This window comes from Pinus tabuliformis, chromosome 2_2, assembly GCF_031772625.1.
Source record: "Pinus tabuliformis cultivar Carrire ecotype Pingquan chromosome 2_2, CPIR1, whole genome shotgun sequence".
Classification (NCBI taxonomy): domain Eukaryota; kingdom Viridiplantae; phylum Streptophyta; class Pinopsida; order Pinales; family Pinaceae; genus Pinus; species Pinus tabuliformis.
This window is the reverse complement of record NC_142300.1, coordinates 1,314,429,016-1,314,447,270: the sequence shown is the minus strand read 5'-3', so window position 1 is coordinate 1,314,447,270 and position 18,255 is coordinate 1,314,429,016. Positions and strand designations below refer to the sequence as shown.

At 40.6% G+C, this 18,255-nt stretch overlaps 1 protein-coding gene across 2 annotated transcripts in view; it reads left to right on the top strand.

Annotated features, from left to right (window-relative positions):
• The window catches only part of OVA2 (tRNA synthetase class I (I, L, M and V) family protein), a 391,242-nt gene extending 373,438 nt beyond the window's left edge, over positions 1-17,804 (top strand). For both annotated transcript variants that reach the window (XM_089406156.1, XM_089406157.1), the window contains exons 21-22: positions 16,638-16,817; positions 16,914-17,804. In XM_089406156.1, the coding sequence (XP_089262282.1) occupies positions 16,638-16,817; positions 16,914-17,156 (423 nt within the window). In that variant the 3' untranslated portion in view covers positions 17,157-17,804. The remainder of the gene's footprint in view (positions 1-16,637; positions 16,818-16,913) is intronic.
• Positions 17,805-18,255: the final 451 nt, after the last annotated feature.

Genomic DNA, 18,255 nt, shown 5'->3' with positions numbered 1-18,255 from the left:
TGAGAATTCCTATGTTGCACGGGGACATGTCCGCACCAAAAGTCATAGCATTTCCTTTGTCTCGGCGATCTGGGTACTTTGGAACTCATTGAAAACGTCCCCAATTGGCCGAGGACTCCCATCGGGGACTTGGGGACTTCCAGGTCGTCCCCGGGCTATCCCTCGAAAAATCGAGGACTTTTCGGGGGACTTTAGGACATTCCCTGATACATGCACATTAAACTTTAAAAATATTTAAATTAAAAAAAATAAATTTTAAAACCTAAGTTCTAAACTTTAAAGTCAAAAAATAAAATAAAAAATTTTGAAATCTAAACACTATCGCAACCTAAATCTATCGACTAAACTAAGCCTATCGCCTACTACACACTACACTACATGGTGGTGATGAAGGTAAACACTATTAGATAGACACGACAATGAAGGTAAACACAGGTTATGAAGGTTGCATGTAAATGCTAAGCTCAAGCAAAGGTTGCAGGTAAGAGTTGAGCGAAGTCTAAGATGGCAGGCGAAGGTAAACACTTAACAAAGAACTCCATTCATGTAGAAATTTCTGTTTTCCCACCCCGGTTTTCAGTTTCACCTTATTTCTCCCATGTAGTTAAATGCCCTTTCCCATAACCATACATTTAACAAGCTGAAAAAATAATATTGCTGAAAACACAAATTTTGGAAATTTTACAGAATGCTGGAAATTGCAGAAATAAAAATTAGCAGTAATAAATAGCCATTAAAACACATTTAAACACTGAGATTTTTGGTCAACTTGACCCTGGAAAAACCCCCTACAACTCTTGGGGAAAACTAGTTCGAGAGCTCTTCTTTATTTCTGAAAATTGCCTTTTTACAGTGAGAAATATTCAGCGAAAATCAGCAAGCAAATTTACAACTTATCTCTTTTCCTGTGCCTCACAGCAATCTGGAAATTACAGCAAACAGGACAGCAATAAACGCTGTATGGCCTCCTCGATTTTCGTGCCCACTTTCAACATTAAATGCAGTTGTACGGACATCATTAAATGCGTTGTACGACCTGCAATAAATGCGCTGTATGGCCCTTGTTTTGCGTGCAGAAAAACCAGCAAACTGCTCCTCAGCTATGTTGCAGGAAATGTGGTAAAGAGGTTCGTTTCTGTACAGAAACGGGTACAAAACGTGGAAACGTGTTTGGTACGGCCGTGAAACGCGTTTCCGGCCGTACTGCCACGTTTCCTGAAACGGAAACGTGGCCAGTACGACCGGAAATGCGTTTTAGGGCCGTACGACCCACGTTTCCTCATTAACTTGTGTTTTTTTTTAAAATTTAATTTACTTTTAGGGTATGTTAGTGACTTCTTGTTGCTTCTAGATGCATGTATAAAGTTATAAAAGTGATTTTTTGCCCTAGTGTTGATATGCAGTTCATCAGGAAGTTTGAGGGATATGCAGTTCATGGTAATGTTAAATTCTTAAAGTAAAAGTGATATTCTCCTTTATTTTTCATTTTCATCCTTTTACTTAAATTTTTAACATTACCATGAAATGACTCAGGATGTTTGAGAGTGGTTTCGCCCTCATTGGATTTCATATGGACAAAGTAGAATTTTAGATCTCACTCAAAATCCAGCAGACTTATTTGTTTTTCAGGATTTCAGAATTGGAGGGATTGCAATGTTTCCATTGGATTTTATCATGTACTAGGGTATGGAACTTGTATTTAATCAAGAGAACCAAGCCCTCTATGCAGGGGAAACTCCCAATAATCAAGATCATGTAGGGTACTAGGGTATGAAACGTGTATTTAATCAAGAAACACATATTTCATTAAATTTGGAATTTTTTTATTACAAGGACATCACTTGAATTGAGTATTTTGGTTATTTTGAAATTCTATATCCACTATTTAATTCCAAATTTAATGAAATATGTGTTAAGAGCACTAAGGTCGTTCGACTATGTAGGAGGAGACTCCCAATACAACAGTGGTCCTTCTAAAGAATGGGATGTGGATGCAGAAAATCTTGATTTGGATCTCTCTCTTGCAGCCTTATAGTCTTTATTGTACTTGCAGCCTCATATATTAATATAAATAAAGGCTGATTTTGAGATTTGGATATATAATAAAGGTTGCTTTTGGATATTCCGATATTTTTATTTTCATTATGTGATCATTCATGAGTAAATGTGATGTAAATTAAATCTTAATGTTTAAGTGTAATAAATTATAATGTATCATTTATGCTTTATGATTGCACATATATATATATATATATATATATATATATATATATATATATATATATATTCGCATTTCCCCGTTTCCAAAATTTGGGGAGGTCGCGTTTCGTATCGCTTCCCGTTTCGGAAACTCGTACCCGTTTCCCCGTTTCGTGCAACTTAGCTCCTCGACTTTTGTGCAAACCACTCCTCGAAAATCGTGCCAAAATCTGTCTTTCACTGTGTGCTGAATCAGCTGTACAAATCTGCTCAACTGCTGCCTTGGAATGTGTGCCAAGCTGCTGTCTCCTTCTCCTCCCTGCTCAAAAATCTCTCTTGCTCTCCTTCTCCCAATCTGCTCATGGAAGAATGAATGACTTTTTCCTCCTTTAATCTAACCCCAAGTGACTTTTGGGTGATCCAAGTGACTTTTGGGTGATCCCTAAATCCAATGGCTGAAATAGATTGAGATCTAAGGCTGAGATTAAACGCTGATTTAAATCTCACTTTTTATTTTTTAATTCACCCCACTTTAATAAAGACCCACTTAGTCATTTATTTCCAAAGTCACTTTTCCTTTCTAATTTTTCATTGACTTTATAAAAGTCACTTTAAAATTAGACTTAGTAACTTTATCACTTAAAGTCACTTTTAAATTAGATTTATCTTTATAAAAAAAAATTACAAAGTCACTTGAGGAGAAAAATTAAATTCTTTTGGACACTTTTCCCTAGGCCAAAGATGAAAGCCTTAGGGAACCACCTGTCCTCTGGTACCAAATTTCAACACTCCCTCTTACCGAGGAAGGTGTTCCTCACCACACCCATCTTGTCTCTGAAGTAGACATGCTTGCCCTATGGTAAGGCTTTGGTAAGAATATCTAGAACCAGCTCATCAGTGGAAATATACTCAAGATTCACAGCTCCCTTCTGAACATAATTTTTGATGAAATGATATCTGATCCCGATACGCTTTGACCTGTCATGAAATACTGGATTCTCCGTGAGTTTAATGCAACTCTGATTATCACAGTAAATCACTGAAGGTCTCAATGGCTGACCAAATAAGCCAAACAACATCTTGCGAAGCCAGATAGCCTCACAACTAGCTAGACTGGCTGCCATATACTCTGCTTCCGCTGAACTCAGTGCTACTCACTGTTGCTTCCGGCTGAACCATGACACTACTGTTGAAATCAACCCAAAACAACACCCTGAAGTGCTCTTCCTATCAGAAGCACAACCTGCCCAATCAGAATTAGTGTATCCTGCCAATCTCACTCCATCCCCCTGCCTATAGTCCAGACGATAATCCACTGTCCCCTGCAAGTACCGCAAAATGTGTTTTGCAGCCACCTAGTGAACCTTCCTAGGCTCACACATAAACTGACTCATTGTGTTGACTGTAAAACAGATATCTGGTCTAGTGTTGACCAAATACATCAAGGAACCAATCAGCTGCCTGTACAATGTGGGATCCACCAACTCGGAATCCGAAGCATCAAGCTTCTTCCAATTGGTGATCATCGGTGTCGACATGGGTCTACATCCATCTGGTGGATCTTCCAACCCATCTCTGCTGCTATCGATATAATGGAGCGGATCGAAGTATATCGAGCCACGGGAGCGAAGGTCTCCTCATAATCAACTCCCTCTACCTGGGAGAACCCCCTAGCTACAAACCTCGCTTTGAATTTCTTAATGCTACCATCTGCAGCATGCTTTACCTTGTAAAGCCATCTGGAAGTAACCACGGATTTGCCCTCAGGCCTCGGCACCACCTCCCAAGCATCATTCTTCATGATAGAAGAATACTCCTCCTGCATGGCCTCTCTCCAGACCTGCTGGCTAGCTGCCTCCTCATAGCTAGAAGGCTTAGAGTCAAGGATGCTGGTAACCATCGCCATATAGCTACAAAACCTCTCAGGTGGTCTACTCTCTCTGACCGGCCTCTTCGGCTCAGCAACAGATGTGGCATCTCTCAAGGTGTCCTGAAGCCACTTGGGCTTTCTCTTCCCTGAGCATGCTTCTCCCATAGGAGAATGAAACTCCTCCTCCTCATCACCATCAGTAGCCTGAACTCCTGACTGTCTGTCTGCTGTCCTCCTGCCTGCACCTGAACTTGTAGAAGCTGAGGTACCGTGTGAACTGTCCATCAGTGGACTCCCTAGTGAACTGCTCTGTGAATTGCTCTGCATGCTGCCCGGAGCACCACCCCTCTGGCTCAGTGAGCCACTGCTCACTGACGGACCTGACATCCTCATAGATGTACCTCCTGATCCTCTTGATCTCTGCCCACTAGATCCCTACGATTGACTCAATTGCTGTTGAGGGTCTAGCTGATCCAGATACTCTAACTCCTGTGACCTCCTAAAGGCCCTGTCCTCCTCGAACTTCACATCCCGTCTGACAACAACTCTCCTCTGTGCAGGAATGTAAATCTGAAAGGCCTTTGAGGTCTCACTGTAGCTCACAAAGATACCCTTCTCTATCGTGGGCTCTAGTTTGGTCCTCTTCTCCTTGGGTATATAGGAGTATGTAATGCATCCAAAGATATGAAGATGACCAATATCAGGCTTCTTCCCAGAGAAAGCCTACTCCCGAGTCATGTGCCCCAAGGCACGATGCGGACTCTTGTTCTGCAAGTAAACAGCTGTGTTGCAGGCCTTTGCCCACAAGAACAATGGCAACCCCTGATCATGTAACATGGCTTTGGCAGCCCCTATGATGGATCTGTTCTTCCTCTCCGCAACCCCGTACTGTTGGGGGTTGTAAGGAACGGTGAACTCCCTCCTAATGCCTGCCTCCGCACAATAGTCAACAAACTCTCCAAGGGTGTACTCTCCTCCATTGTCCGACCTCAGGGACTTGATCTTTCGACCTGTCTGTGTCTCCACAAGAGCTCTGAACTCCTGAAACTGCTTGAAGACCTCACTCTTGGTCTTCAAAAAATAAATCTAGGTCCTCCTGGAGTGATCATCAATGAATAAAACATAGTACTCATATCCACTCAAGGAAACATTAGACATCCGACTGCTCACATCGGAATGAATCAAATCAAGTATCCTAGTCGCTTTGCTGTCACTGCTGGGAAAAGGGGATTTGGCAAACTTGCCCATCGCACAACCTCTACAAGTATCAAAGTGATCAGTACTGAAATCTGGTACACCTGTAGTGATCTCCTGCAATGTCCTCAAGGCTCCATGATACATATGTCCCATCCTGCGGTGCCAAATCTCACACAGCACAGAACTGCTAGCTCTGCTGTCGGAACTACTGCTCAATGCCAAAAGGGGCTGGAATGCAAACTTGTACACCTTTGCATGGCGTACACCTATCACTCTAGCTGAATCAGCTGGAGTGCCCCTGGGATACATCAACACCTGTCCTCCCCTGAACAGTACTTCATATCCTCTGTCCTCCAAAGCTGAGACGGATATGAGGTTCTTCCTCATCCCTGGCACATAAAGAACATCTGACACTTTCAAGGGAGGTTTGGACTCCCTCTGAAATGTCAGTGTCCCCACCCCGACTGCTTTAACAACTCTGTCATCACCGAGTACTACCTCTATATCAGTGCCACTCTTTGAAAGCTCTGAGAAGTACTCACGGACTCCTATCATGTGACGTGAAGCGCCACTATCCACATACCAGATACTTGAAGATGCTTCGTTAATCGAGGGAAAAGCATGCTCCCTCTGAACCTGTGTGGCAAGTGATCTTGCACTAGAGGACTCACACGTAGTGAACGCAAACTCCCGGTCAAAACGACCTGCAAAGTCCTCAATCTCTGCTGAAGCTGCCACATTTTGGTTTTTCCCCTTCTTCTTCTTCTCCGGACACACAACTGCATAGTGTCCCATCTTTTGACAATTCCAACACTTCACCTTGGAATAGTCCTTCTGTGTGTTCCGGTGTTTAGCTTTACCTTTGCCTTTGCCCCCACCACTGCTTGTGGAAGCCTGCTTCTTCCCTTTGCCTTTCTTGCCTCCTGCCACCAATGCTACATCCTCATCCTGCTCAACTGGCTTGGCTGCCCCAAGCTGACCTTTCCTGATCTCTGTCTGAATGCAATCATCCCAAAACCTCTCCCATGTGGGAAGGGTCTCACGTGCACAAACCCCATCAGCAAAGTTCAACCATGAACAGGGGAGGCCATTCACTGCAATCCACACCAACTCAGTGGGTGGAATGGCCTCTCCAATCGCTGCCAACTCATCTCTCACATTAGTAATCTTTGTGAGATATCCAGCTGCACTATCATTACCCATCTTAATGTTCTTCAGCTTCTCCTTCAGGACCATTTTCCGGTTCTCATTGGTACTCTGGTAGAGGTTGGACAATGTTGTCCACATCTCATGGGCATTGCTCTTTCCTCTCACATGAGGAATGCAATGGTCTTTGATTCCGTCTGGAATCAGCCTCTTACCCTTGTTGTTCTTTTTATTATAAGCTGTCAACTGAGTAGCATGAGTAGGCACAACAACAGGGTTCTGTGTGGTATGCACCATGATATCCTAGACTTCTGCCTCCTCAAAGATACTCTGCATTCTCTCCTTCCAAACACTGTAATTTGTATGCCCATCCAGCCTATCCTCCACCCTCAATCCCAATGACATCCTGCTGTCCTAAAACTGAAAAATAGCACTGCTGTAGTAAAGATAAAACTGTTGTTTATGAAAAAATCAGCTTGCTGGAATTTTGAGTGAAAAATCAGCAGTTGTAGTTTTTCCTTTTACTGTCCCAAACTGCCCTTCAGCACTCAAGCTCCAGTGCCATGTAGAAATTTCTGTTTTCCCAGCCCGGTTTTCAGTTTCACCTTATTTCTCCCATGTAGTTAAATGCCCTTTTCCATTACCATACATTTAACAAGCTGAAAAAATAAATATTGTTGAAAACACAAATTCTGGAAATTTTACAGAATGCTGGAAATTGCAGAAATAAAAATCAGCAGTAATAAACATCCATTAAAACACATTTAAACACTGAGATTTTTGGTCGACTTGACACTAGAAAAACCCCCTACAACTCTTGGGGAAAACCAGTTCGAGAGTTCTTCTTTATTTCTGAAAATTGCCTTCTTACAGTGAGAAATATTCAACAAAAATCAGCAAGCAAATTTACAACTTATCTCTTTTCCTGTGCTTCACAGCGATCTGGAAATTATAGCAAACAGGACAACAATAAATGTTGTACGGCCTCCTCGATTTTCGTGCCCATTTTCAGCATTAAATGCAGCTGTACAGACAGCATTAAATGCATTGTACGGCCTGCAATAAATGCACTGTACGACCCTCGTTTTGCGTGCAGAAAAACCAGCAAACTGCTCGATTTTTGTGCAAACCACTCCTCGAAAATCGTGCCAAAATCTGGCTTTCCCTGTGTGCTGAATCAGCTGTACAAATTTGCTCAACTGCTGCCTTGGAATGTGTGCCAAGCTGCTGTCTCCTTCTCCTCCCTGCTCAGAAATCTCTCTTGCTCTCTTGCTCTCCTTCTCCCAATCTACTCATGAAAAAATGAATGACTTTTTCCTCCCTTAATCTAACCCCAAGTGACTTTTGGGTGATCCATAAATCCAATGGCTGAAATAGATTGAGATCTAAGGCTGAGATTAAATGCTCATTTAAATCTCACTTTTTATTTTTTAATTCACTCCACTTTAATAAAGACCCACTTAGTCATTTATTTCCAAAGTCACTTTTCCTCTCTAATTTTTCATTAACTTTATAAAAGTCACTTTAAAATTAGACTTAGTAACTTTATCATTTAAAGTCACTTTTAAATTAGATTTAACTTTATAAAAAAAATTACAAAGTCACTTTAGGAGAAAAATTAAATTCTTTTGGACACTTTTCTTGTTAAAATGTGCAACCAGGGCAAAACTTCATGTGGGTCATCTTATTCATGGCTAATAATATTTTTATTAGATTTCTCTCGTCGAGAGGTGTAGGATTGATATAAAGATCATCCAATTCCGATAAGTATTCATGGAGATATGAATTTATTTTGATTATGGAATTATTATCAAGCCGACCTACAACTCATGTAGGCTCAGAAGCCCAACAGTCGCATTTATTCACCCACCAACGTTGTGTATAAATATAAGAGGACTTTTTCTCATTTGGACTCACTCATCTCATCACATCTCTCTCTCTCTACTGCGCAGATATGAGTCTCTTCTCTACTGCACTGAAATGGGTCTCTCTCTCTCACACATGTGAAGCCGGAAGCTGTTGAATTTGAAGCTGCAACTACAGAAGTAAAGATTGACTTGCGTGGCCTAGAAGATCTCCTCATCTGAACTGCGTTGTAGGTTCATCTGAATCTCCTCTGGAAGCCGCAACTTTTGGTGGTGGAATGAAGTCAATCCGACGAACGGTTTGCAAGATATCGACTGCTCTAGTTTGAAGCCAGAAACTGCTGAAACTGAAGCTGCAACTGCAGAAGTAAAGATTGACTTGCGTGGCCTAGAAGATCTCCTCATCTGAACTGCGTTGTAGGTTCATCTGAACCTCCTCTGGAAGCCAAAACTTTTGGTGGTGGAATGAAGTCAATCCGACTGTCGGTTTGTGAGATATGGTCTGCCCTAGTTTGATAATGAAGCCGCTAATGCTGGTGCTACTGATCTAGGGTTTGCTACTGCTGATATGAATCAGATCTATTGTACTATTTCTCTTTGCTGAATTATTGAAGATAAAAGAAGATTTGATCAAAGGGTTTCCCCACACATTGTGGGGTTTGTCCCTGGCTAGCCGCCACATCTTGTGTCTCTTGTCTTGGCTTGCTTTCTGTCGATCGTTTAATGTTCTATCTGCACTTTACTTTATGTACATGTGATTGCTAATCGGTGGAATATAATAAGAAAAAGAAGTAAATTGTTATAAGCATAGAACATACCGTAATTTAACATGGTATCAGAGCTGAGGTGAAGACAAAGCCCGAGCAAGAGCAATCATTGAAGAGAAGATTGGCAAGGCTATTCTAAAGGAACTAGGGTCCTCAACACTCTTCCCTGCCGAAGACAAGCTCCATGAGAACGCTGACTATCACGGATGGAAGATGTCTATTGATCTAACCCTTGAGAATCAAGGAGTGTTGGATCATGTGAGAGGCAATATTGTTGAGCCTCCATCAAATGCATTCGCTGCTGCCTGGAACAAATGGAAAAATGGAGAAGTCAAAACAAAGAAGATCATCCGGGACTCTATCGACAAGCGCTTGGTGGCCTACATCTCTAATCTAGACACCTCCAAGGAAATCTACGACAGACTGGTGAGTTTATTTAAAGTTAATGATGCAAATCAAGTTTTGTTTCTTAGAAATAAGTTCAGGGAATTCAAGAAGGGTAAAGATGAAAGTATGCAAGCATACTTCTTAAGAATCATCGAGATCAAGAACAATCTCCTATCTATTGGGGAAACCATTATTGACAGAGAAATGGCACTCACAACTCTCGGAGGATTACCATCTGAATGGTATGTGTTCAGGACTACTCTTCTGAACAATAATGTAATTCCTAGTTTCGAGGAATTAATGGCTAGATGCATTCAAGAACAAACAAGGGTAGAAGAGCAGGAAATGCCCTTGCCTAAAGGTCCTCCTGCTGGTTTTTCTTCTCATGCTAAGTAAAGAAATAATTCTGGGTCTAAATCAAAAGGAAAGGATGGATCTAAGGGCGGAAGGAAAGGACGATGTTTCATCTGCGATGAAGCAGGTCACTATGCAAGGAAGTGCCCTGATAGAAAGTACTCACACTGGGATGATGATCAAAATCCCTCTGATGGCAATCAAAGGAATGACAAATTCAATAGCAAAGGTAAGAGGAGAGCTGGGAATCAAGGAAGAGGACAAGCATTCAAGAAGGCTAGAAATTCTAGGATGTATTAAATGCACCTGACCTCAAAAGGAACCTAGTGTCCATCTTGGCAATGGAAGATAGAGGCTACAAGGTAACCTTCAGCAATGGGAAGGTATGTATATGGAAAAATAATGTTAAAGATGCCTTTACTCTTGGGTTTAGTGTTGATTCATTATATCAGGTCGATGGAAGTCCGCTAGGTGTCATGTCTTGTGACACAACTCTTTAGTCCAAACTTTGGCATCAGAGGTTTGCCCACCTTCAGTACAAAGCTCTACCCGATGTAAGACAGATGGTAACAGGGATGCCCGAATTCCAAGTAGGGAAAGAAGGTGTATGTCCGGGATGTGCCAAAGGAAAGCTCAAAAGGGGACCATTCCCCTCAAGCCAAGGCAAGACCTCCGATATATTACAATTGGTTTACTCAGGCATACATGAGGTTGGCATTAAGAGGGAGACTACTTCACCACATACTCCTGAACAGAATGGTGTGGTGGGAAGGAAGAACCACACGATGATGGAAGCTGTTCGGGCCATGCTACATGATCAAAGACTTCCAAAATTTCTATGGGCTGAAGCTGCAAACACTGCCGTATATGTACAAAATCGATGCCCTCATCAAGCATTGGGTTCCAAGACTCCTGAAGAAAAATTCACCGGTAAGAAACCTGATGTTTCTCATTTTAAAATTTTTAGAAGCCCTGTATACTTTCATGTGCCGAAAGAGAAAAGAAATAAATTGGGAGCATCTGGAAAGAAAGGAATTTTCGTGGGCTATGGTGAAAATACTAAAGGCTATAGAATCTATGTAGCCGGTCAAAGGGAAGTCATAATTAGTCATGATGTCACCTTTGACGAAGATATGGCTCTCAGCAAGGTGATCAATCTTCCGACTTTGAGGAGCTCTCAAGAAGCCGACACCAGGGAACCGAAAGAAAAAGATGATGAATCAATGCCTGATGTAGAAGAACCCATGGATCCGATTGATCCTCCTCCATATGAGCCTTCCTCTTCTAGGAAGAGGCCTTCATGGCTTAAGGGGTTACTTGATGATGCTGAAGGACATGCTGCACCCCGAGGAACCTTTCGTGAAAGTAAGAAACCTAATAGGTATCAAGGACACCTGACCATCATGAGCACGATCATACAAAATGAGCCTTCGTCATTCTCAGATGCCGTCAAGCATCAAGTATGGAAGGATGCTATGACCGAAGAATATGAGTCTATCATAAAGAATGATGTTTGGGAAGTAGTTCCCAGACCCCAGGACAAGACTGTTGTTACTTCCAAATGGCTTTACAAGATAAAGCATGCAGCAGATGGAAGCACGGAAAAGTATAAGGCTCGTTTTGTTGCTTGAGGTTTCTCCCAAAAGGAAGGTATAGACTATGATGAGATATTTGCACCTGTTGCCAGATATACGACCATCCGCTCGATCATAGCCCTTGCCGCTTCACAAGGATGGAACCTACATCAGATGGATGTCAAGACTGCGTTCTTGCATGGCTCGATCAAAGAAGAGGTCTACGTGGAGCAACCCGAAGGATTTGAGATTTATGATCGAAAATCTCATGTATGCAGGTTGAAGAAAGCTCTTTATGGGCTGAAGCAAGCACCCCGAGCATGGTATGAGAGGATCGATAGCTACTTGATGAAGCTGGGATTCACTAGGAGTGAAGCCGATCCTAACCTTTACTTTAAGGTTGAAGATGACAAGCCTCTCATACTGGTGTTGTATGTGGATGACCTCTTTCTAACAGGTGCAGACCCTCTCATTCACAAATGTAAGAGGGCGCTGGCCTCTGAATTTGAAATGAAAGACCTAGGACTGATGCACTACTTCCTAGGACTTGAAGTGTGGCAAAAGCCAGGAGAAATTTTCCTATCTCAAGGAAAATATGTGGTGAAGATATTGGAAAGATTCGGAATGATGGACTGCAAGCCTGTGACTACCTCGAGGATCTTAACTTTTAGAAGTTATATGGTAGTGATGTTGGACCAGACTTGGGAAATGCCTCTGAGTTTCAAAAACTCATTCGCATTGATGTTCTTAGTGAACCTCTGTCCGAACATATGTTTTGCAGTTAGCATTGTGAGCTCATATTTGGTTGAGCCTCACTGGATTGATGCCAGGAATCTTCTGAGATGTCTTCAGCACACAATCTCTCATGGATTAAGATACACTGCTAGAGATGTGAGACTACTTGGATATACTGATGTTGATTGGGTAGGCAGTGTGGTGGACCGTAAGAGCACTTCCGGGTACTGTTTCACCTTGGGATTTGCTTCAATATCTTGGATGAGCAGGAAGTAGAAGTCGGTGGCTTTGAGCACCGCCGAAGCAGGATATATTGTTGCTAGCATAACCTCGTGTGAGGCAGTCTGGTTGTGAAAGCTCTTCAGTGAGCTGTTTGGATTTACATTGGATACCATTGTGATTATCTGTAACAACCAGAGGTGGGATTCGATTATTGAGGAATCCCGTATTCGTCAATTGCTCCAGCAGATAGACATCATCTGGGATATGGTAAGTCGATGAGCAAGGAAGCTCCATCACTATAAGATGATGTACAGGTTGATACACCTTGTCAAAGCCCCGAGGGAAGATCTAATCTGTGATTTTCCCAAACGACTTGGAGTCGGCAAGAAACCCTTGTACAAGGGTCCTGCATGTTGCATACATTGAGCTCTGGGAGCTCTGAGGGCTTGCGGTTCCTACTGGAGCAACATAGGACCACAGGGTGACTCACCCTCCCCTGGTGGTGCACACTGGAACAAGATGATTCGCTCTCTTGTGGGACAGGATGATTCGCTCTCTTGTGGAACAGGATGATTCGCTCTCCTGTGTAGCAGGATGATTAGTTCTCCTGTGAGGCCTGGATTGATGTGTTCTCCATGGCAGCCTGGATTGATTTGTTCTCCATGGCAATTGTAGCAGGATTGATGTGTTCTCTTGTGAGGCCTGGATTGATGTGTTCTCCATGGCAATTGTAGCAGGATTGATGTGTTCTCTTGTGAGGACAGGATTGATTAGTTCTCCTGTCGAGGCATTCTACCCATGCAGTCTGGGACTCATGGGAAGTACCTCTCATCTGATCAATGAGCAGGGAAATGAAGTTAGGGACCATAGTAGTACCGATGGACGCATCATTGTAACTACCGTACTCCCTACGCTAGGATGATCTCCATTGATCTAGGATCAATGATACTGGTCTGGGACCAGTGGTAGGAGTTGTACCATACTATGACGCTGACTTCGGGTCGGTTGAGACTGGTCTAGGATCAGTGGTACATACTCTGAGACTGACTTTGAGTCAGTGGAGGATGATATTGGTCTGGAACCATTGGAGTTGTACTCACTATGACGCTGACTTTGGGTTGGTTGAGACTGGTCTGGGACCAGTGGTACATACTCTGAGACTGACTTTAAGTCAGTATGATACATCCTCGATCATTTCTTCTTCTTCATAATTCGGACAAAAGCAGAGTAGAACAGAACAATGCAAGAGTAGAGCAGAACAGAACAAAACAGTACAGATCAGTGCAGGGCAGAACAAGACAAAGCAGAACAGGCAAAATAGAGCAGAGCAGGGCAAGGGTCAGGCTGTACAAGGCAGTGCATTTGATGGATGAAATGTAACGATCGATAGACAGATTGCAGATGAAGTTCTCCATGGTTGAGAGGGAGTGTTAAAATTGGCAACCAGGGCAAAACTTCATGTGGGTTATCTTACTCATGGCTAATAATATTTTTATTAGATTCCTCTCGTCGAGAGGTGTAGGATTGATATAAAGATCATCCAATTCCGATAAGTATTCATGGAGATATGAATTTATTTTGATTATGGAATTATTATCAAGCCGACCTACAACTCATGTAGGCTCAGAAGCCCAACAGTCGCATCTATTCATCCACCAACGTTGTGTATAAATATAAGAGGATTTTTCCTCATTTGGACTCACTCATCTCATCACATCTCTCTCTCTCTACTGCGCAGATATGAGTCTCTTCTCTACTGCGCTGAAATGGGTCTCTCTCTCTCACACATGTGGAGCCGGAAGCTGTTGAATTTGAAGTTGCAACTGCAGAAGTAAAGATTGACTTGCGTGGCCTAGAAGATCTCCTCATCTAAACTGTGTTGTAGGTTCATCTGAACCTCCTCTGGAAGCCGCAACTTTTGGTGGTGGAATGAAGTCAATCCGACGAACGGTTTGCAAGATATCAACTGCCCTAGTTTGAAGCCGGAAACTGCTGAAACTGAAGCTACAACTGCAGAAGTAAATATTGACTTGCGTGGCCTAGAAGATCTCCTCATCTGAACTGCACTGTAGGTTCATCTGAACCTCCTCTGGAAGCCGAAACTTTTGGTGGTGGAATGAAGTCAATTCGACTGTCGGTTTGTGAGATATGGTCTGCCCTAGTTTGATAATGAAGCCGCTAATGCTGATGCTACTGATCTAGGGTTTGCTACTGCTGATATGAATCAGATTTATTGTACTATTTCTCTCTGCTGAATTATTGAAGATAAAAGAAGATTTGATCAAAGGGTTTCCCCACACATTGTGGGGTTTGTCCCTGGCTAGCCGCCACATCTTGTGTCTCTTGTCTTGGCTTGTTTTCTGTCGATCGTTTAATTTTCTATCTGCACTTTACTTTATGTACATGTGATTGCTAATCGGTGGAATATAATAAGAAAAAGAAGTAAACTGTTATAAGCATAGAACATACCATAATTTAACATTTCCCTAGGCCAAAGATCAAAGCTTTAGGGAACCACCTGTCCTCTGGTACCAAATTTCAACAATTCACAGTGTCAAAGATAAACAAAATTGAGAGAACTCAAAATTGAGATTCAATCGATAGGGTGAAGTTTGAGACTCTTAATTTGGGATCTATAATTAATTTTTAATGACATTCATATTTACAGTTTACAATCTACAGTCACTATATTCCATGAATTAATTTGCCTTCAATTTGAACTTGTTTCTTTCTCCATGTTTGTGACAAACCTTTTCTTGGCATGAATCTTTGAAATTTCGCTTTGCCACTCACCGTGACTTTAAGACCATGTTGAATATATGTAAGAGACAAGTAGGAGAGACTAGATGAGAAATAAGATGATATATCAATGGGCTACTAAATTACTAGAGATAAGATGATATATCATTTTAGGAACCAATCAACTAATTCCTTGAATACATTAACATAAACATCATTTATTATATATAATGTATTTCACTTTATGACATTAGTACTTTTGTGGATAACATTTTTTACTCCTGAAATAAACATCACAATGGCTAAGTCATCTTTAACGCTTAATGTTATAAGGTAAATAGATCGGATGGTAATATTCTTTGTGCTCTATAAATAATAGTGATTCTAATTTATTATGATATTCATTATACTAATGACAGGTCCCGCAAGGTGCTTAATTTCTAGAATCATAATTTGGAATTTATAATGAAATTTTAATGACTTGTTTACGTTTACAGTTTTATTAAATTTTACTTTTAGTCTTTAAAGTTTAGCTGGTATTTAAATTTTGAAATGATTCATCATGCATCATAGAATGATTAAGTAGACAGTAGTATATTGTAGGTTGTAGCAGAGCAATAGTACTTAAGTTCTTGACAATGGGCAATGATGACGAGATTTTTTTTGTGATACACAATGATGATAAAATAGTATTAGACTTTAGTATTTTATTTTGTAATTTGAATTTCAAATTAGGTAATAGTTCTAATTCTTTTTATTTTAATTTATAATTCATGTTTATGCCCAATTACTAAATTTTATTTTAATTTTTAATTTTTTATAAATATAAAAATTAGTTGCTGCACTTGTTGTCCCATGAAAATTTGGGGGTGTGCTCTAGCCATCCTGGAAACTCGTCCCCCTGTACCCACAGCCAGTGCAACATAGGAGAATTCCCTCCAAAATACTTTCAAGGTTGAGTGATCCAGGAGTGATTTTGACAAGGAATTTATGCACTTAAAATATGACAGTTAACTGACATGAACAAGGGCAATATGTCCAACTTTATAGGTTGAAATTTAAATCTTGACCAAAAAATTGGATGTAAAGTGAAAAATGGTCTCCTAAAGCAATTATTCCTGAAGAGTTGTTTCCCAACTATAAGATGAGGTGGTCCCCTCAATGTCTTATGAGGGAGTATGCTCTTAAGATATAGATTTAGTTCTGTTGTATCGGTTCGGTTCAAGCTCGTCTATGTCTATTAACATGATTATTATCATTACCTCGAAACATCATAAGCCATAACAAAAGCAATCAACATCCTAGAGATAACAGACAATCTGAAACCATTTCCACCCCCACAAAAGGACTGCATACAACCATTTTTTACTACCTGAATACAAGATAATATATCATATCTAGCAATTGCTAATTTTCACGTATTTATTGCATATATTTGGATTTTGCTCAAAATCTAGCCTGGATTTTCGAGATTATCATTCGTGTATATCTTCTCCATACATAAATTGATATTTTAGAGGGGACCATTTTCGTGAGTTGTGATTCAAGTCACAGAAGATTTGTGAACTGTCTTTGCTAACAGGTGAGGACAGAAGTGAACAAAGTCTTGGAGATGGCCAGAACAGGAAAATTAATTGGTGCCAGTTTGGACGCAAAGGTTTACTTGTATAGTTCTGATCCAAATCTTCTCAGAAAATTCCAGCAGATGTCTATGCCTGGGGATGATGCAGATAAGTTGCATAGGATTTTCATAACTTCTCAGGCAAGTAACCCTTTTGTTCATTATTAATCTGATTTCGACATAAACTTATCTCTGCTTGAGCATTATTTTGTTCTGACGCGGTCGCTTGGGATATAGGTTGAGGTTTTACCTTCAATGGACCACGTATCTAGCACTGGTGCTGCATTCACTGGAACCTATTCTGCAGCAGGATTGGGTGACTTATGGATTGGGGTATCTCGTGCAGATGGTTCCAAGTGTGAAAGATGTTGGAATTATTCGCAGGTTGTTGGTTCCTTCGTAGACCATCCTACACTTTGTGAACGATGTTACAAAGTGATAACTTTTGAAGCAACTCCCAATATTGCTGTGGCTGTCTAATTTTACCTCATTATCCACAGAAAATTTATTACGAATCTTGCCTGAAGTCCAGATCTTCTCTCACTAGTTATTGTGCTTTTATTTAAATATTCACCCAGATAACAAGCATTGTTCATATTAGTTGAACTAAATGAGTTAGAATGGTAGCATTAAGGTGTTAAAGCAATGCTTATATACTTAGATGTCAATTGCTAGTCAGCTGATTCAATATAGGACCTGGGTAACATATTAACTGGTGGTGCTCAATGGTCTAGCAGTTTTGGTGGCGAGAGATTCGATTAATGTTGTATTTGCATATTCCCACGATTAATAGTTACAGATAGGTACTTGTGCATATTCAACTAGAATTCGTTGGAGTTGCTAAAGCAGAGGAAAATCATGTGTCTAACCTCTACATCAGTCTGAAGAACACGATCAAGTCCCATTGAGTTTCAATATGGCGGCAAGAGTTTACACGATTAGTGTTTTCCACAATTGGTGTTCCATTGATATCCAGTTCCTGCGACTGACAGGGGCAATAGTAAGGTATATTTTAAATGATGGAGGCCTTACAGAATGCCTTTCTAATATAGAGAAATAGGACCAGAGTATGAAAATGGGTAAATAATAATATAATCTCTTAATTGGTCATAATTTTCTTGACGATCATCTTTATGATTATGGTATTAGACAATTGATGTTTTAATAAGAATGAAAATTTACATTTACTGGGTTAAAATAGGTCATTGATTTTATTGCTTTAATTATGTGTCAAATGAAAAAGAAAATAGTGGGAAAATAAAATCAAAGACAAACAATTGAATATGTGCATTTAAATTCAGAATCATATTTCATAAATAATGAAAAATTGGAGATTTTTTTTAAAACTAGTGATCAACCATTTATAGATTTAAAATAAATAAATAAATTATTATATATATATATATATATATATATATATATATATATATATAAATAAATATAATTAAGAGTATTTTTTATTTTTATTTTTAAGAGGTTACAAGTTTAAATCTAGAGGAGAGAGCATGTACACCTCCATAGAGTATATAGTAAAAACAAGGAGTCTCATGTACCAATTTGGTGTCTGGCGGCCTTGGCC